This window comes from Aplidium turbinatum, chromosome 15 (assembly GCF_918807975.1).
Source record: "Aplidium turbinatum chromosome 15, kaAplTurb1.1, whole genome shotgun sequence".
NCBI classification, from domain to species: Eukaryota; Metazoa; Chordata; class Ascidiacea; order Aplousobranchia; family Polyclinidae; genus Aplidium; species Aplidium turbinatum.
Genome location: NC_137486.1, coordinates 3,056,606 through 3,077,181, shown reverse-complemented (window position 1 = coordinate 3,077,181; position 20,576 = coordinate 3,056,606). Strand labels below are relative to the sequence as shown.

At 38.8% G+C, this 20,576-nt stretch overlaps 1 protein-coding gene across 1 annotated transcript in view; it reads left to right on the top strand.

Moving 5' to 3' along the window:
* LOC145784229 (glutamate carboxypeptidase 2-like) overlaps nucleotides 1–20,137 on the top strand; it is a 28,693-nt gene extending 8,556 nt beyond the window's left edge. Inside the window, exons 4-13 of the mRNA XM_082596012.1 lie at nucleotides 7,873–8,052; nucleotides 9,097–9,289; nucleotides 9,838–9,923; nucleotides 10,485–10,687; nucleotides 11,115–11,344; nucleotides 16,045–16,138; nucleotides 18,033–18,285; nucleotides 18,652–18,733; nucleotides 19,031–19,123; nucleotides 19,481–20,137. Of these exons, the coding sequence (XP_082452138.1) occupies nucleotides 7,873–8,052; nucleotides 9,097–9,289; nucleotides 9,838–9,923; nucleotides 10,485–10,687; nucleotides 11,115–11,344; nucleotides 16,045–16,138; nucleotides 18,033–18,285; nucleotides 18,652–18,733; nucleotides 19,031–19,123; nucleotides 19,481–19,679 (1,613 nt within the window). The 3' untranslated portion in view covers nucleotides 19,680–20,137. The remainder of the gene's footprint in view (nucleotides 1–7,872; nucleotides 8,053–9,096; nucleotides 9,290–9,837; nucleotides 9,924–10,484; nucleotides 10,688–11,114; nucleotides 11,345–16,044; nucleotides 16,139–18,032; nucleotides 18,286–18,651; nucleotides 18,734–19,030; nucleotides 19,124–19,480) is intronic.
* Nucleotides 20,138–20,576: the final 439 nt, after the last annotated feature.

Here is a 20,576-nt window from a genome sequence, read left to right as displayed (position 1 = left end):
CAATTGAGTCTGCTCCAAAACCATCTAAGCCCTTAGTCCAGCATGTACTACTGTACTAGATGAAGGTGCCCTGCTCCATAAACTTCCTTGGACAAAAGGAGCTGCATGGGATGAAATCATGCAGATGTACACTGATTATGTGATGTCCAAATACGGAGCCTGTATTGTTGTGTTTCATGGTTACACAGATTCGGCTTCCATAAAAGATGGTGCTCACTTCCGAAGAACTGTTGGTAGGATTGGGGCTGAAGTAATCTTCGATCCAACAATGAAGCTCCAAACCAAAAAGGAAGACTTTCTTGCTAACCATAAAAATAAACAGCGACTAATCGATATGATAGGAGACAGACTCGAAAGAGCAGGATGTGCTGTCCACCATGCCAGAGGAGATGCAGATGTCCTGATAGTAGAAACCGCGATGTCATCTGCACAGCAAAAAGACACTGTAGTTTTAGCAAGTGATACTGACATTCTGATTTTGCTCAGAATACATTACAAGAAGAGTAATACCATACACAACATCTGGTTGCAAACAGCATCTAAAAATGGCACTAAAAAACCATCAAAGTGCTGGAACATTTCAGCCACCAGAAAACTTGTTGGAGACACTGTGTCAAATAATCTTCTCTTTGCCCATGCACTGTTGGGATGTGATACCACTTCAAGGGTATTTGGAATAGGCAAACAGAAAGCTGTTACAAAACTAAAAACTGATGAAAACTTCAGAACAGCTGCAGCAACTTTCATGTCATTCTCTTATGCAAATGATGTTGTAAAAGCAGGGAAGGCGGCTCTAATTGCCATGTACAATGGAAGGCAAGATGACAATCTTGACGATCTAAGATATCAAATTTTCTGTGGAAAGACAGCAAGAAGTACGACTGCAGTAGACCCATGTTCTCTTCCTCCCACGTCATCAGCAGCGAGGTTTCACAGTCTCAGGGTAATATCATCAAGTGCAGGTGTGGCTGGGTCATGAGACAGATGTGCCACCGGAACAGTGGGGTTGGCGTTTTAGTGAAGGCAGTTTGGTGCCTGTGATGACAGACAATCCTCCAGCTCCATCTCAGTTCCTGGAAATGATTGTCTGCAACTGCAAGACCGGCTGTTCCACACTTTGATGCCGGAAATCTGGTTTAGAATGTACAGTTGCATGTGGTGAATGTCATGGGTCATGTTCCAATTCGTCATTAGGCCTAATGGAAGACATTGACTCTGATGATGATGCCTTGGTTTGAACTATTAACTGTTCGATAAAATTAGGCCTTTTACAGAACTAAATTGTGCGAATTAGGTTAAACGATAAGGAAAAACGAAGATTTTTGAGACTCATGGCGGCCATTTTATTTTTTAATTTTGTTGTAAAATTTTATTAAGACAATTTTTATCTCATTTTTCAACTTTCTAGTGTCTGTTTATAAATTCCTTGTACCAGAAATATAGAACAAGCTCTTTTACAGAACTAAATTACATGAATTAGGTGAAAAGATACGTTAAAATGAAGATTTTTGGGACACATGGCGGCCATTTTGTTTTTACCCCTAAAAAGGGGTGTTCCACTAAATTTTTCACAGCAGATTTTTAGTATGTTATTCTGTATGATGTAAGCTTTCAGAAAATGTATGGGTCAAAACATTTGCAATTAGTGGTGGGTCAAGCCCTATTTTGAGCCGGATTGACTGGACTATAAGGGCATAATCTACGTGACCAACCAACAAAGACGAGGTGCAATAGCGTGCGAAGGGACCTCCGAAAGGGGAACCTAGTCGACATCAAGCCGGTTCGAAATGTCGAACTCTCGCAATACGGGGAACAAAAGACAGAAAACGGTAAACTATCTAATAGGCAATGTCTGTGCAGGTTGCGCTGATTGACGATCAGTCGCGTTGACAGGGGGTCCAGGAGTCCTGTTGGACCTGGGCCCGGAAAGATTTTAGGGGCCGGTAAACTTTCCAAGGAGGCCGGGAACTTAAAGAAACCACCGCGAATTCTTAGGATATAGCAAAAGTGTATTGATTTGTGGTCGTGAATCAAATTGGTACATGGAACTAAATTATCCTCTCAACGGCTGTTGACGGTTTTAGCCTAGATACCGTAGCCTACTTCAGTGGGTGAATGCTGTTCATGGAGAGGTTTTTACCATTCTGTCTGTAGTAATTCCTGACTTCGATGGTCAGTAATTTAAACTGAGACACAACATAAAACACTAACTGATAACAACTAAATGGTTTATTACATAACATCAGAATTGAGTAGTTCTGCTGTACTGATATCAGTTGTACTGCTGTAGCCTACCAGCAAATATATCATAATGGCAAGCAGTGTTGCCACTTGATTACAAATAAAAATATATAATTCATATTACTACATCCCCATCGCTTCAAAGAAAAACACACAACGGCCATGGGCCAATAACTGATTTACACTTAACGCAAATGCATGGTAACGTAGGCGATTAACAAAAGATGAAGCGTGCAATACGCTTTTATGATTGGTATCTAACTGGAGTCTTTACAATTCTCCCGGAGCGAGTCTTTCTAGGCTGTGGCGAGATGGTCGGCTGTGGACTTGCATTAGCCGGGAGCTGTGTTGGCTCGGAGGAAAGGACGTCATTGCTGGAATGCTCGCGAAGGTGCACGCGGTTACGCACAATCTCGTTGCCGTTTTCTGTAGCAACTCGGTACGATCGCTCACCCTCTTGTGCGACGACTTGTGCGGGTTGCCATTCGTTTGATCGATTGATGACTCGTACCGGTTGACCTTCATAAAGCATTGGCAATGGTTTCGTTCGCTTATCCGCATACTCCTTTTGCTTTTCTGACGATTTTGTCATTTGGTCGCGGTACATTTCCCCTTTTTCGTCAGTGCTATGGCTGGGCAATGCTGTAGGGATCGGACGACCGAAGATGAGCTCTGCGGGACTAGGTAGAACATTATCAAGTGGGGTAGCACGAATATTTAAAAGAGCACAATCAATATCGTTTCCACTTTTAAAACATTTTTTCATGATCGGTTTAATGTATTTAATTTGTCGTTCGATAAAACCATTAGACTGGGGATATTTTGGCGAACTAGTTGTGTGAGTGATTCCCCATTTTGTACAAAATTCATTATATTTACTCAGAAATTGTGGACCGTTGTCAGAAATGATTTCACGTGGAACACCAAACATACTAAATACTTCCTTAGTTACAGTGATGATAGCATCAGCTGTCAGAGATGACAGTTGTTTTATAACAGGGTATCGACTATAGTAATCACAAATTATAAGAAAATGTTTGCTATTAATTTCAAATAGGTCGGTGCCTAATTTCGACCATGGGTGCATTGGTTTTTCATGCATCATCATGGGTTCCTTGCTTTGATGTGGCAGTAGTTCCTGGCAGTGTGTACAGTTCTTGCACACCATTTCTATGTCTTTGTAGATCTTTGGCCAGTAGACGCTTTCCTTTGCCAACAATCTGGTTTTTTCGATACCTTGATGACTCTGATGCAATTGATTTAGAATACAAGTTCGGAGTGTTTCTGGGATTATTACCTGCTTGCCTTTAAAAATTACACCATTTTCGAGGCCCAGTGCTTCTCTGTAGCTCCAAAATTGCCTTAATTCTGGGGGTACAGATTTGATGTTCTCTGGCAATCCTTGGTATATCAATTCGGACAGTCCTTTTAGGATGTGGTCTTTTGAAGTTTCTTCTTGGATCTGGATTTTCTTCTTTTGAGAAAAGTGCATTAAGTCAATTTCAATACTTTCAACGTGTTGGTCGAAGTCAATGTCTTCGCGTTCGTCTGGGTCAGGCAATCTGGAAAGTGTATCTGCTAATGTCATATCTTTCCCAGGACGGTACATAATGTTGTAGTCGTAACCTTGAATCTTCAACATCATTCGTTGTAGCCTAGGGGGTGCAGAGTGAATAGGTTTTTTCAAGATCACCTCAAGAGGCTTATGGTCCGTCACCACAGTAAACTGTCTGCCATATAGGTAGTGACTGAAGCGTTGGATGCCAAAGACTATTGCTAAACATTCTCTTTCAATATTTGAATAATTTGATTGAGTTGTAGTGAGAGTCTTACTTGCAAAACAGACTGGACCGTCTTTCTGGACAAGTGTTGCGCCAAGTCCTTTAAGAGATGCATCGACTTCAACGCGGACCTCCTCCTTGGGATTGTAGTACTGCAAGCCTATGTTGTCTGCCACTAAGTTTTTAATAAAACTAAAGGTCGTGTCATGTTCTGTGTGCCATTCAAATGGAACATGTGGCTTCAGAAGATCTCTCAAAACTTCTGCTTGTTTAGAGAGGTTTGGAAGATGGTTTGCAAGGTATGTTGTCAGTCCTAAGAACCGTTGTACATCCTGTTTGTCTTGTGGTCTTGGCATCTTCTTTATTGCCTCGACTTTTGCGGGGTCAGGGAATACACCTTTGTCTGTGTATAGTCTTCCGAAGAATGCAACTTCTCTGGCTTTTATTATGCATTTCCCCGGGTTCAACTTTAGGCCTTCCTGCCTTGCTACCTGAAGGAATCTTCTCAGTCGCCGGTCGTGTTCCTCTTCAGTGGGACCATGTATGACAATGTCATCTGATATTCCGACACATCCTTCGCATTGGTCAATTATTTCGTCCATTCTTCTTTGAAAAATGTCTTGACTTACACAAAGTCCGAATGGTAGTCTTTTGAAACAGTATCTTCCAAACGGTGTTCGGAATGTAGTTAGTTCTTGTGACGCTTCTGTTAGCTTGACACTCCAGTATCCGGATTTGGCATCAAGCTTAGAAAAGAACTTTGAGTTTGTAAACGCAGGTGTGATTTCTTCTATAGTTGGAATCTTGTGTGGGCAACGTTTGAGTGATTCATTCAGCTTTTTTGGGTCTATGCACATTCTTAACTTGCCATCTTTTTTTATTGCGTATGTCATTGAAGAGCACCAATCTGTGTGATGATTTATTTTTTTGATTACATCTTGACTTTCCATGTAGTCTAATTCTGTCTTTATTTTATCTTTTAGGTGCAAAGCGCATTTTCTTGGAGCATCTATAAATGGGGTGGCTCCAGGCTTTAAGTAAAGGTTTTCCTCATCCTTGAAACAGCCAATCCCATCAAAGCATTCTGGAAATTCTTTGGCGAGTTGCTCCAATGATGTTACTTTGTGGAGGAATCTTCATGTCCGTTTCATCAATATTGAGTTTGACTAGATTTAACAACTGACTTGTAGGGAGACCAACAATTATAGGGCCTGAAACATCAACTACATAGAACTTTTGACATATGTTAGTGTCGCTTCCTTGCTTTTGAAGGTTTAAAAGTATGGAGCCTAAACAAGGTATGGTGTTACCGGAATATCCTGTGAGCTGAGCACTGGGTTCAGGGTTTGCAATACTGTCAACTCTACAATTTCCAAACATTTGCCTGAATGTCCGCATTGGCAATGTGTTACCTCCAGCACCGGTATCAACTTTTACTCGCATTTTACCAAAAACATTAGGTTGTGAATGTTGAATACATAGGGTAGTAAATGCTTCTTTTGAAACAGCTACATGTGATTTTAAATCGTTAATGCAAAGTGGGTGAAATATGGGAGTTTCTTCTTCTTCTAAGAACAACTCATTTTGCTTATTTCTTACCTTTGGGTATTTATCCTTGTCGTAAGGTCTTCTTCCCTGGTATGTTTGCTTCGGGGCTGGACGTGACTGCTGGGACTTCTTTTTACACATGTTTTTCCAGTGATTTCGTCCCCCACATGCATGACAGGTCGCTCCGTAGGCTGGACAGGCATTCTTTTGGTGCTTCCGTCCACAACGCTGACATTCTCTATTTGCTCTAATTGCATCAATGTTGTTCATTTGTGAGCTTTTCATCTTTTGCAGGGAGGCATTGGAGGCTTCTACTGCTTCATATTGCAAACCTCTTTGCTGAACTTCTACTATTGAATGTCCCTTGGGTTTGGTCATAAGTTCCTTTCTGAATTCTTCATACTTGGTTGAGACTATGACCATTTCGATTAATCTTTCATCTAGTTCGTCATCGTTAAACTCACATCTTTTGGCTTTTTCTCTTAGGTGAGATAGATATGAGGTAATTGATTCATCGCTTTGTTGATGAAGCTGAGAGAATTCGAGTCTGTGAATTCTGAAATTCACTTTGCTTGATACGTCGATTTGTGATTCAATTAGATTCCAAATGTGGGTTGGATCTCTCTGTTGTGCTGCTGTCAGTCCTGATGAAAGTATTCGCCTCATACCTTCATCTCCTAGGGCTATGCGGATCTTCGTAGCCTTTCTATTAGGGTCGGTTATGTCATTATCTTCAAAAAACAGTTCGATTCTCGCTTTGAAAGCATTGTAAGAGTCTATCAGTGGCTGGTGCTGCCAGTCCATCATTGGCATTTTTGAAGCCATGTTTAATGATAATGATAACTCCAACAGGCTGCTTGAATGCAGGTTATTTGGTCTTCTTGACTTCTTAACTTGCTTTTACCGCTGCCACCATGTGGTAATTCCTGACTTCGATGGTCAGTAATTTAAACTGAGACACAACATAAAACACTAACTGATAACAACTAAATGGTTTATTACATAACATCAGAATTGAGTAGTTCTGCTGTACTGATATCAGTTGTACTGCTGTAGCCTACCAGCAAATATATCATAATGGCAAGCAGTGTTGCCACTTGATTACAAATAAAAATATATAATTCATACTACTACACTGTCTGCTGCAGAAAGTGCAGTAGGCCATTAGTTTCACACTTCTTTCGAAATAGCCTAAGTAGGTTAAACTTTTACTTTGCGTTTTTTCAAAATGAAGTTTCACAATGGCATTCAATGTCTAAGTAAAGTTGCTGTGTTGCTATTATTATGTTGATTTCTAAAGGTGTGTTATTAATGATTATTAATTGTCATTCTCAAGAGCACGACCACAAACTCGCCTACTTTTCTCTACACTGCATTAGAGCTGAAAGTCAAGTACAGAAGCTATAAATGCCATTTTTAAAATCTTTGGTATTAAACGGTAGAGATGCATTCCAACAGCCTGCTGCGTTCCAAAGGAAAAGAACGTTGGTCTGTCACGGGGTGCCGAAAATTATTTTTATTTTCTCTAGGGTGCCGTAAGACTAAAAAGGTTGGGAACCACTGATGTAGCCTGTCGCGAGGTTTCCCTTACTGATTGTGACAATAATACTGCTCATTGTGACAAAATTAATGAAAAACGTTTAGACTACATTAGAATTTTCTTCAACAATCTCATTTACGCTAGATCGTTTTCGTGAAACAACCATGGCCACCTGGAGTTGCGGTCTGATTTGTCACATTTTGATCACCGCTACTGTAGTGTCTGACTGATATTTTCTAAGTTTTGTTTTACTTTTTGCTGACTCGCAATGATATAAAAGTATTTTGTTGCCTTAGGGAAGCTGTAGAAAATAAATGAGTAAGTTTAAAAACGGCCAATCAGGCTGTTAAAAAGCGATTAACAATCTAACTGAAACTTTCGAAATCAAAATTGTGTTTGTTTTTTAACGTCTGATGATGTAAAAATCCATTGTGTCAACTGGGGAAGACAGTAAGTGGGACGTTTAAATATAGTTTTTTGAAAAATTTATTCCGACAGTCACCAAAAGTTGGCAAATTTGCAAATTCTGCAGAATATAACAAATCAAGCCGTTTCTCTAGATACCTATAAATCAACCAAATTTAAATCTTTAAAAAAGAAAAACGCATACTTGCCGATGTTTTACTTCAAGAAAAACTAACCTTAAGTGTAAATTTACAAACATTACAGGATTTCCAATTTTTGTAGTGTATTCTGGTAATTTTGCTTGGTTTTTACCGACTACACTGATAATACATTCCGTTCTCATTTGTATTTCTACAGCCGTACATGCACAACAATATGGATGCATTGGGTTAATTCTTTATTCCGACCCCGAAGACTACACAGTTCCATGGGCTGGTGTTTATCCTGATAGTTGGTTCCTTCCTTCAACTGGAGCTCAAAGAGGGACGCTGTGGGTCGACGAAGGTGATCCACGTACCCCAAACTATCCTTCAATAGGTATGCTGTGTTTGATATACAGTACAGTCAATGAAGGTTTTATTGCAGAACTGCTGGGTGTCGTCATAAATTCAGCACCAACTTATTTCTCATGAAGCGCGACACATCTCAAAACTCTGCACGTATGAATTGTAATTAGATTTTGAAAATATAAGGATGTAAACTATGCAATAACCACATGGACGATTGTCGGTTGCACAGACGAATGGAGAGCCTTGGTACGCCACTCGAAAGTGTGCAGATTCTTTGACATTTAGGCTAAAGGCACACTTGAAAATGGACAGGCACTCTTTTTCTAGACACATTGTGGCGCTCCATGAAAATCACTTCGACTTCATGTAGTCATAGAGAGACTGCTGGAAAAATACTTCAAGGCCAGATCAGCTTCAAGTTACACCAGGCACAAAAGTACCACCTGGCTCAGACCTGCCAAGAAAAGAATGGGTGACTTTCAATCGCCTCCGTACTGGTGTTGGTCGTTAAAGCACAATGCGTTTCACTTGGGTTTGTGTGACTCACCAGTCTGCGCTTATGATGAACCTCAAACAGCACAGCGCATTATACATTATTGAGCAATTTTCTGACCTACAGGACATGTGGACCTAACAGGCCCCGACACTGGTACAGTACATTGGTTACAGCAGTTGAGAGATGTTGCGTGAACTACTGCCTCAGAAGCAATAAGAAGATTGGCCACTTTGCCATCCCGTCCACTTAATCTAATGTCCAACCACCAATCGTAAGCCTCGATACGACAAAAAACATGAATATAATTGAAACAAAGCCTTGCTTGGCCAAATTCATAAAACGTTATCTAAATGGCTTCAGCCGCATTTGAAAGATACTGCAAAACCACCATTCTAACATTGTTCAGCAATGTTCGATTCAACTCAGATTATGTTTGTTATTGAAGCTGAGGTAATGATAAATATTTGGCTTGTATTTGTAGAAACATCTTCAACTACGAAAGGTTGCAAAATTTAAAAGGCCGTTTATGTTGTTTCTAACAGTTTGTTTAAATGATATTTATTGTTATTGTTACAGATTCAGCTTGGCACATGCCCAATGACCAGCTGAAAACAATTCTTCCAAAGATTCCTGTGACTCCCATTGGATACATTGACGCGATGAAATATCTTGAAAAGTTAGCAGGAAGTGAAGTGAATGACACTTGGAAAGGAGGCCTTAATATTACCTACAGATACGGACCGGGATTTAGAAATCCCTTTCAAAACAAGTAAACAACAACTGAATGTCATACACAAAATTAAAGAACTTAAACTCAGTTGATCGTAACCTATTTAAAACAAATCTCCCGTTAGCCTCTGTAGTATATAGTTACTACAACGAAATATTAACTTAGTAAATCGTTGATGAAACGTAATAAATCAATCTATTAATTGTGAATATGTCAAGCACAGTGAGTGTGGCGAACCTTTAAAGTTTGAGACTAGTTAGAGTAAAAAAAAAACCACTTGAGTCACAAAAAACTTTTGAGCAAATTGATTTGAAATTTTTACCAAGCTGTGTATAACAAATTACCCATTGAATGACATTACAAGGCCTTGTGTAGTAGGCCTAAGTTCAATCTCTTTAAAATAAAAATTAACACGAAAAGATGCTTTAATTAGTGCGGTACTACACAATTTTACTACTATTGAAAACCTTCAAGCTTTGAGACTTAAATGGTTCTTCAACTCAGACTGTAGCCTACATCAATTTGGCAAGAAAAGTTTTTAAGGTTTAAATACAGCAGTAACATTTGCGACATCACTTATGTTTCAGAAAAACAAAAATGTCCGTTAAAACCGAAAACGAAGCATCAACGATCCACAATGTGATTGGATACATCAAAGGAAGCACTGAGCCAGGTAGTTGCATACGTTTGTTGTAATGTAAGTTTTACAAAGTCTACAGCAGTAGTGCCTTTCAGAAAATATCCATAGCCTACACACATTCTACATTTTCTAACATAATTACACGTGGCTTGGCTGTGCTACTGTGCTAGGGTAGATCTACTTTTATGGCTCATAAGACCAAGCGATCAATAATATCATGCTCAAGGTCTTAACATTATACAAACGGATGATGATGATACAATGAAACTGATATTAGTTTTGATTCAATGCTCGAAATCAGTCAAAAACAAATTATCATTATTCATAACGCAACAAAAATCATGTTTCTTGTGCAATTGAGTCATCAAATTAAATCATTTGTTTGATTAAAGAAAAACACATTTTTGATTGCCAATAACAATCCCAATAACATGACAAACATACCGCGATTGATAGTAAGTCTATCTCGCTACGGTACTAAAACTACGGTATTTGTTTTGCTTGCTAATTAAATATCAAACTGAATGGATTTTACATTCTTTTATGCAAATGATAAACTTTTAAGAAGCAATAAAGTGTTAGTGTTACTTGCAGACAGGTACGTGTTGCTTGGTAACCATAGAGACGCCTGGGTGTTCGGCGCTATGGATCCTTCAAGTGGGACTGCTGTGATGTTGGAAGTGGCGAGAGCATTTGGAGAAATGGTGAAGCAAGGATGGAGACCAAGGCGGACTTTGATGTTCTGCAGCTGGGGAGCTGAGGAATATGGACTTATCGGATCTACAGAATGGGTTGAGGTAATGCATTTATGGTGCAGTGCAATTAGCAATGGATCTGAAAAGCAAGTTAGGAAAGCACCCAACTCTGTCAAAGCAACAATTTTAAACGGAAAGGACTATACCAATGTTGAGATGCGGAGAAGAAAATGCCTCAGTGTGAGGTTCTGGTTGTTTGAGTGATAAAAATTTTTTTTTGAAAAACATTTTGCAGGCTTTTTGACCATAAATATGCAATACACAAAGATCCGGAAAGTTAGAAAACACTGGAAAATTTAAACAATTCAGATTAAGATCAATGAAGCAACACTTAACCTTGGCACACACCAGTGTCTCAATATGTTACCCAAGTGATCTATCTGTAGATTTTCATGCTTTTCCGTCCTTGCAGTTTCATCGTAGAAATCTTTGTTTAAAACAAACATGTTATTCTGATATATTTTTTCAGCAATTGCAGAAAGAATTACAAGCTCGAGCTGTGGCATATCTGAACGTTGATATCAGCGTGTTGGGAAATTTCTCCATGGATGCCGCTGGTGTTACGAGTCTAAGAGACGTGATGTTTGAAGCCACAAAGTTGGTTGGAAATCCGAATGCAGCCGAGATAGCCGAAGGAAGACCAACAGTCTACGACACTTGGAATTATAGAAAGAAAGATTCTTCTCAAAATCATCCACGGTAAGTGTTGATTGTTTGCATCACAAACGTTTAACTGACTTACTTTTCAACAATTTTTATCGAGCTTCATGTGGAGTGGATACAGGGTTAGCTCCGCCCCGTTAGCTCCGTAATTAGTTATTCAGTTTCTATGCCAGTTTTTAGAAATTAGTGCAGCTATGTATTAGCCTACGGGTTTCCACCTTTCTTAAAAGTATTTTGGTGGAGTTTCAGAATTTTCCCGCCAAAACTGTGTGTATCAGCTTTGCGCACAGCGCCGTGGAGCGTGACGCTCGCGTTCTGATAAGATTTCCTATTTTTTTTTGTAAGTAAACTCGACCTGGCAACACTGGACACACTTGGTATTTGCAGGACGGTTTACTGTGGAATGATAATACAACGAACATAAATACATAAAACAACGAATTAAGCGGTTACCACCAAACTTGCCAATGCACTTACCAAACTTTTATGTGCTCCACACGTACTGATTACATTGAATCACATAACAATTTACAGCCTAATTGTCTTGAAAAACATTAATACAAAATAAATTAACTGTACAGTGCACTGAAACCGAACACACACAGATTTCACTAAAAAAAACTACTGTACAATATGTTCACTATAAACTTAAGAATTCTCTTACTACCTCAAATCGGCTGCTGATATTTACAGATAAAAAACTGCACATAAAAATATTAGCTGACTTGCTTACAAAACAATTCTGTCATGGTAAACTTCGGAAGGTTTTGCAGCAGCTTTGAAAACTAAAATGTGGTAACCGCAACTACGGAACAATAATAAAAAATAAAGGGCGTAAAATCTCATACACTGTGGTTCTGCCGCCATTTTCAAAAAATGGCGACCAAATACGATCATATTATGAAAATCTACAGCCTTAAAATGGCGTAATGTGTTCATATAATATGTCGATGGTGAAGTTTATGGGGTCGCAGAACACGAATTTGGAGTCAAAAATGTTTTACGGCAACAATTTTGCAAAGTAAATTTTGATGTACTTTCAGATCCGATGAAAACTTACTAACTAGTTTACAGTAGCCTGTACTTAGTTACTAACCTACTTACTTAGCCTACTAACTAATGGACGGCAACAGAGTACCGTACGGTAGACCAAAAGATTCGAAAAACCGAAGTGAACTCTTCCAACTGGGTAAATGCCTTACTTCTACACGACGAAGATCATCATTAGCTACCTCGAAGAGTAGCTAGTGATCCTACGCAAGTTAAAAGATTCAGATCAGTTATGCCACTGAATGAAACGGCCGGTGAAGCACACCGGTCATTAGCACTAAGACCAAAAAGAAAGTACTTCCTCATTGGGAACACTAGCGAAAGACTAGGTGTTTCAAAGCTTCCTAAAAGCTACGACGTTCTAGCTAGGCCGTTGTTCCTCAGAGACGAAAGTCACAGAACGGTCAACCAATCCATCGTGATAGCAAGGGAGGAAATTCGCCAGTTATGGAAACATCATTTTGGCGTGGATTTGGTATTTGGTAAGAAAAACGAGAAACGATCTGGAACAGAGAAGGAATCGTGTAAGGATGTGAAAAATGCGGATATAGACCGGCATCTGAAGAATTTGTATGAAACTTGGTATCAACAAGAACTTGATTCCAGGCGTGAGAGTAATAATAGAGATTCATTTAAAAAACGTTTGCATGATATGGAAGAAAAGATCAAGGATCCTCTGAATATATGTAAGACTACCTCGCGGTCAATTCTCATGCATTCTGGTATCATTGACCGAGAGACAGATCTGGAACATCTGAAAAATTAGCTCCAGCGAAATCAAGTAGGTTGCGCATTGGGCAGAGATGATCTGAAGAAGAGACGTGATTTAGCTAGAGAAAAACGACACAGTGCAGCTGGTGAAAGGAAACAGAAAGAGGATGTTGCTGACAATCTGAAAACTGTGAAGTTGGACTTGAGTACAAATGAAGAAACAGAAAGTGACAGTGATAACTGAAAAACTCCTGAAAAAAATAGAAAGAAATGGATAGGCTATCAGGCTATGTCGCCTATGCCCTACAGCTTTAACATCTGATCGACTTGGATTGAGCTATCGGCAAAGAACAATGTTCGTGGCTGCTGTAGTTCAAGCGTCCGGCATACAAGTCAAAGATTCTAATATCTTAGTCAAAGCAGCTCATAGACTGGCTAATAAGAATAAGTCGGCTCACTCCCAAAATATCATAGATGAGTTCCAGGCCCCTGATTTGGCAATAATTCACTGGGACAGTAAGATTCTGAAAATGAGAGGAAATGTTTCATCAGAACGGTGCTGTGTATATGTGTCAAGCGTTGGTTTTGATGATAAAGGTAATGCGGAAATGAAGCAGCTGCTGGGAGTGCCTGAGATACCAGACGGCACTGAATCATCTCAGGAACAAGCCGTAATAAAATTGGTGGAAGACTGGAGAGTGAAAGGTGCCATTGGTGGTATGGTGTTTGATACGACTGCAGCCAATTCTGGGAAGTGACAAGGTGCTTGTACATTGCTGGAAGCAACAATTTAGAAAGCAATTTTGTCGCTTGCGTGCAGACATCATATGAACTGCACGTAAAACACACAACCGAAGTTGTGATTGGTAGTAATGACCCAAGTATTAAGTTGTTTAGGAGGTTTAAACGGGAATGGAAAGATCTAAAAATAGACAGTAAGAATTTGAGTAAATTCGATTGGTACAATAATGATGAATATCTGGGACAGAGAGGCGAAGATGTTTTGGTCTGGGGCTTACAAATGTTGAAGCTGAAGACTTTTCCACGAGATGATTATAAAGAGTTAGTTCAGCTCGTCGTAGTGTGGTTAGGAGGCTACGTGGACAAGTTCAGATACTTCACGTTTAAATTACCTGACCCGGACCATATGCGAGATGGATGAGCAAGAACATGTATTTCATGAAGTTAAACTTGCTAACACATCAGTTCCAAATGGACAGTGATGAGGAAAACTGGGTTGAACGAATGTCTGAGGTCATTGGACTATTCTATGCACATTGCACAAGCCTTCCAGAAGTCGCCAATCACTATCGCCGCTGCAAGAAACGACAAGACTTTTATCAATGTGATGTACAAATATTCAAAACTGCAGCCTGAAGTGGCCGAAGCTTGTTTACAATCTTGCTATCGCCATCTTTGGTACCTCATTCCTCAACTTATAGTGTTTGCGTTGTGCGATGAGGCACTCGATGCCAACACCAGAGAGAAGGTTGCTAAATCGATCTATGCCATCTCGCAACCATCTGAAATTTCAACAGGAAAGCTCTTGTTTCCAAAATTCGCTTCTACTGTCAAAGAAACTGGTGTAACGAAAGATCTGGTGACCTCTGAATCTTGGCTGGTATTCAATCTTTTGGAACTCACTGATCAAGAGTGGCTACAAATGCCAGTATCAGAATGGAAAAATTTCAGTGATTATAAGAAACTAAACAAAATCGTTATTAACGTAAGAGTGGTCAACGATATTGCGGAACGTGAGATTAAGCTAATCACTGATCTTATTGACAGGTGTTCTGACGAGAGCCACCGGCAAGCTCTCTTACTTGTTGTGCAAAGGCACAGAGAACAGTTCTCAGATTACAAAAAAGCTACCTTAGCCAAACTCAATTGTTAAAGAAATTCGTCAAGAATTCAGTAAATTGAGTGTTTGCATAACTCTGGTATTGTGTTGATGAAATACTGGGAATTGAAATCAATCAGGACTGAAGCATAAGGAATTGCATGCAGAAGAAACAGGGATGGATCATGTCTGAGAGCGATTAACTCAATTTCTTTGTAAATGAATCGTGTTGTTATTTCAAAAGTTTGACAATATTTCAGGAATATTCATTCTGGAGTGAGGTATTCTTGGTCAGGTTGTGTCCATGTCTGTAAAATTTCACCATAAATTTTAAGTGATAAGATTTCACTTTGCAAATTTGTTTTTCCGTAGAGCGTTTTTGACCTTAGATTCGTGTTCTGTGACCCCAAAAACCCCTTAATCGACATATTATATGATCACATTACTCCAGTTTAAGGCTGTAGACTTTCATAATATCTTATCTGGCCGCCATTTTTCTTTAAATGGCGCTAGAACCACAGTTTAAGGCTGTAGATTTTTATAATATCTTATCTGGCCGCTATTTTTTTTAAAATGGCGGCAGAACCACAGTTTTGGCGGGAAAATTCTGAAGCTCAACCAAAATACTTTTAAGAAAGGTGGAAACCCGTAATACATTGCTGCCATAATTTTCTAAAAGCTTTTTGCAAAATGGTACACCCTGTACACCAAAATAGTGCGTATACACTGTTTTCACACTTGACTCAAGATCACGCGTCGCTAGTTCGGCTCTCGAGGTGTGCGCTTGAGCAACGCATCTCGGGACAGCTTTCCATTCAGCGGCATCTAGTGAATGGAATAATTCCCCAGAAAAAACATTTTAACAATCGAAAACTTCAGTCCCCCAATCTCGGTAGCCGCCCTGCGTCAAAACCAAACCAACCAAGGGTCGTTTTATTAGGGGTCTGACAACACCCAGTTGGTTTAGAACAGGCTAACCATGGAGAATAAACCAAATAAGAAATGTGACCGGGTCGGGGTCAGAGGTTCAAACCTTCGACAGGTATGTGAAAAAGCTAGGAATAAACTTTCAGAGCTTTTCATATTCCGAGGACATAGAACCAATCAACCACTTTATGTAAATCTATTCTTGCAGCTTTTCATCTTTGGGTTCTGGAAGTGACTACGCAGCGTTTCTGCATCGTATAGGCATATCCTCAGTAAAACTGAACTACGACTACGATGCTGCTGTAAGTAGTAATATTGTGGCCTAAACAACATTGGTAGAGTGTTTATTTTTTGAACCATTTACATACAAAGTAAAGCAGTAACACGGGATTTATCATGTTAAAAGTGATAAGACTGCGAGCCATTTCAGTTTATAAGTCTTCTTGGACCATTGAAAGGAATGCTTTACGTTTCAATGAAATAAAAAAATTCATCACAAATTACTCCGGTACAACACGTAATGATGTAATTATAACGTTTAACGAATAATAAAGTCTACTGGCAAACAACTGACAAGATCTCAACTGTCACACTTGACAAGCAGGAAATCGTTGGTATTCGATTCTTGATACCGATAACTGAAGTCGACGCAAACTGTGGGATGCCTGAAAATGGTGTCTCAAAGGAATCAGGCCTAGCTCCATCTCTTTTTAAAGTTCATATCTCTATTCCATTCAGTTTTTGCTCAGTGCAGTTGATAAACAAAAAAGTAGTGCGTCTGCGGACCATAAACGAAAAGTGAAATAAAAAGGAAACACAAGCAGGCTCCGTTCCTTTTATGCCGACGCCGATAACCGGCCATTTGACTGTTTTTACCATGACCACGTGCGTCTTCACCGCCTTCGCATGGGCCTCGCATTTTTCCACTAATTGTAGACCAGTGGCAGTAGCATCTTCTTCTTGGCACAGAGAAACAGACAGCCGAACTCATCAACGACAATGACAATCTACCGTCGTCTGTCCAATAAATGAACCAAAATATCTGCTCGTCTTGGATAACTATGCTAAGAACCGGCTCAATATAACAGCTTTCGCAGTGTCGTCCAAACGACAAAGAGGTAGACGGTTAGCCACAAACACTCATATGAAGACAACTATCTTCATATGAGTGTTGTTTTCATTTTTTTCAGTGTTGTCATAATGTATTCTTGTCGCTCTTCTGTTTCTATTGCTTTCTGTCACAAAGAGCCTTCAATTATCACAATTATCACATACTAACATTATTACATTAACAGTAAATCCTGCCTAGATCATAATTGCGACGAATGTAAAAGCTACAAGAAAACAAATCATTGGCCAAATAAGATCAATTGATTGCTATGAGCATTTATCAATTCGTTCAACAATGTAGTTGGTAGTTACAATTTTATGAATGATGCCGGTATCATAGCGAGAGACAGTGGGAGAGATAACAAACAAAAGACGTTTGCAAACATTTTGCTCATCAGTGTTTCAGCAAAACTAAATTTTCAGGAGAAACTAAACTGCTCGTCGATAAAGTGGTGTTCATCAATGCTGCTACGTCAAACGCTTTGAATTATGTAGTTCAAGCTATCAAACGAGGTAGATATTTTAGATGCGGAAAGCATAGCAGATCTATAAGTGTCACTTGCAGCAGAAAGATGTGAACAGAACACGAAGAACTTCAAAAAAATAAAAATAAAATAAAAATCAAACTATTTAAATAACATGTACACTTTGAGAGAAGCTCATTCAAATCGGAAAGAACAAGTAACTTTCATGTTGAAGATTTGTCTATAAATGTGTTAAGATAAAATTACTTATACATATACAGTATACACTCTTTGTGCTGTTGAGAAAAAGTAAACTTTTACAAATTGATTTTTTTGCAGCACTTCAAGCAAATTTTCTTCATCAATGATCAGACAACATTGAAAAATATTTAAGCCAAAATGAATATTGTTAAAATCACCCTTAAGAACAACTGACAAATGACATTGTGGCACTCCTACTCCAACATAAACAATATAACAATCAAATAACAATACATTGATGCTTTGGTGGAATGCAAAAATCATTATTAAAGAAAAGGTAACGTTATTGCGTTACAAAATAAACAAATGAGAGAATTTGTGAAAGACAGTTGATTCCTCCCATGGCATTTATTTCTTTCAGTCAATGGGAGTAGACTTTTATCCAGTTTACCACTCTGTCTACGATAGCTTTGGGTTGATGAGCAGATTCGTTGATCCTGACTTTACCTTCCACCGAACCGTTGGACAAACGTGGGCTGAAGTTGGAAGGAGACTCTCGGATTCCATTTTACTTCCCATCGATTGCCGGTTGTACGCGGAATACCTGGGAACAAATAGAGACTCCCTGAAGCAAGGATATGGAGCTGCCATGGAAGATCAAAACATCGATTTGTGTAAGTAACAATTAGAACAATTCACAATTTTTTACAGTAAAAGGAAAACGCACCAAATGATAGTTTTCGAAACAAAACTATCATTGAAATTATTTCCAACATAGTAATCCGAAATAAAAATAAGATTGAGGAGTTTTGCATCAAAATGGCTAAACGGAATGGAATCGCAAAATTTTCGAGTGTCATAACATTGCCGTTGTTTCGACTTGCGCGACAAACTACTCAATAGAAAAAAAAAACTTGTGTGCTAACACTTTTACATCTCTTTAACCGATGCGGACCGATGAACGGAAAATTAGCGAAATAGCCAACACTAAATAATTATAATTATGTTTTTACTCATCTATTCCATTTCATATTTCTTAGCTGTGTTGGATGACGCGATCAATGTTTTCTCAAAGGCTGCAGAAAATATTCACCAAAGAATTGACAACGTCAACACCAACAAGTTAGTAGTGCAAGTAGAATCAGCAAGGAATAGTTGAAAGTTTATGTGCTGGTAACAAAATATGAGCTGAAACCGTACAACTTCCACAACAACATTGTTATTACGAGTATGGCTTCTCGTGAAATGTATGTCAGTGATACTGTACGTTGACTTCAGCAATTTAGTTTCTTGCTAGAAATAAATCTTTTTAAACCAAATATCTCAACAAGACTGTATTTTAAACAGGCTAAAATTGCACTGTGATTCTGTTTAATGTAGTTTCACTTTCACCAATGTAAACCTACTGTATTTTGCCAGTGTATTGGAAGTACGATTATTGAATGATCAACTGATGCAACTGGAACGCGCCTTTATTGATCAAAACCCATTACTTGGAAGAACAACTTACAGGTAGAATCATAGACCTCAGATTTGATACATTAACCTAATGTACCATTACACAAGTCAAACGTCAAAATGACATGGTAGAACTGTTTCGTAGTTGACATTTGTGCAACTTGTAGCTTGTGACTTGTCATGGACTGTTTTTATTGCTAAACTGCTTCAAATAAAGCATTGTAGCCTACTTGTTTGATTATTGCAAAGTGTTTTGCAACAAATACCTTTCTCAAAATTGAAGGATGCGGTATTCCAAATAGAATCCATAATTATAAGCCACATTACTGTGATGCATGTCTACGTTTGTTCAGGTTATTCACTAAATGCACAGCGCAAATAAATGATTTCATTTTTGATGCATTTCAACAGACACGTCATTTCCGCTCCAAGTTTACATAACTCATACGGCAACATCGCATTCCCAGGTCTAACTGATTCCATGTTCGATATTGATGTGGATCCGAATCAGGAAGGACGTTGGGAGGAAGTGAAAAGACAGTATTCCATTGTTGTATTCCATATTCTATCAGCAGCCGCGACATTGGATCCAGTTGTTCCGTTACCTTAAATACTTTCTGAAGCCATTGCAAAGGAACTTTTAAACTCCATTATAGCATTTCAGCAATGATAAAAATTAACATTTTTTAGATTTTAAAATTTAAACCATGTAAGTAAAAATGAATATTTGGTGTAAACTACTTGGTCACAACAGTAAACCATAATCTCTTCGTGGGAAAATTGTAACATAAGATTCCTGGATCCGTTCGTCTGTATGCAATGACCGAAAAGAAACACTCTTCTGAAAACGTCTATTCAAGAATTGTATTTCTGTAAAATTAGCGTCAAGGCTGTCGAAATTGGGACGCAACACCGTACGTTACTAAAACTTGTCACTACAATACAAATGACTGAGATAAAGACGGAAATTTCGTCCAGCTGGCAAGCACTAAACAAAACAGTTAAATATGCGACCAACTTTTCAAGCAACAATTTTAAAATGACGAGAATAGATTGCAATCTTCCAAACGCACGTAAACATCTTGTGTGATGTAATAATGATGAGCATTATGAAGCTATTCCAGCACCAGTTGGCTTTGGCTTACACCATATCTCGTAATTCAAGATTTAACGATGATGTAGGCTAATGTTTCAACAGGTGTGACCAGTGATGCAATCTTTGCTAATTTCTAGCAATAGTCCATTATGTCAGACGCCAAGATTCAGTAGACCTGAACGGTTTTATGTGACGTTTGATTTGGTGAAAATTGTCTGTAACATAGCGACCCCTAGTTATGACAGTCTAACATGGCATAACTAAAAAAGAATTTAAGGACAATTTTGAGCCAATAAATGAGAACACACGATACACAAATTGTTTGAATCACTCACGTTTAAGTTAATACGCAAATACAAAGGGGATGCAAAGAATGAACAACAATAAGAATAATAGGCGACGATACATGAA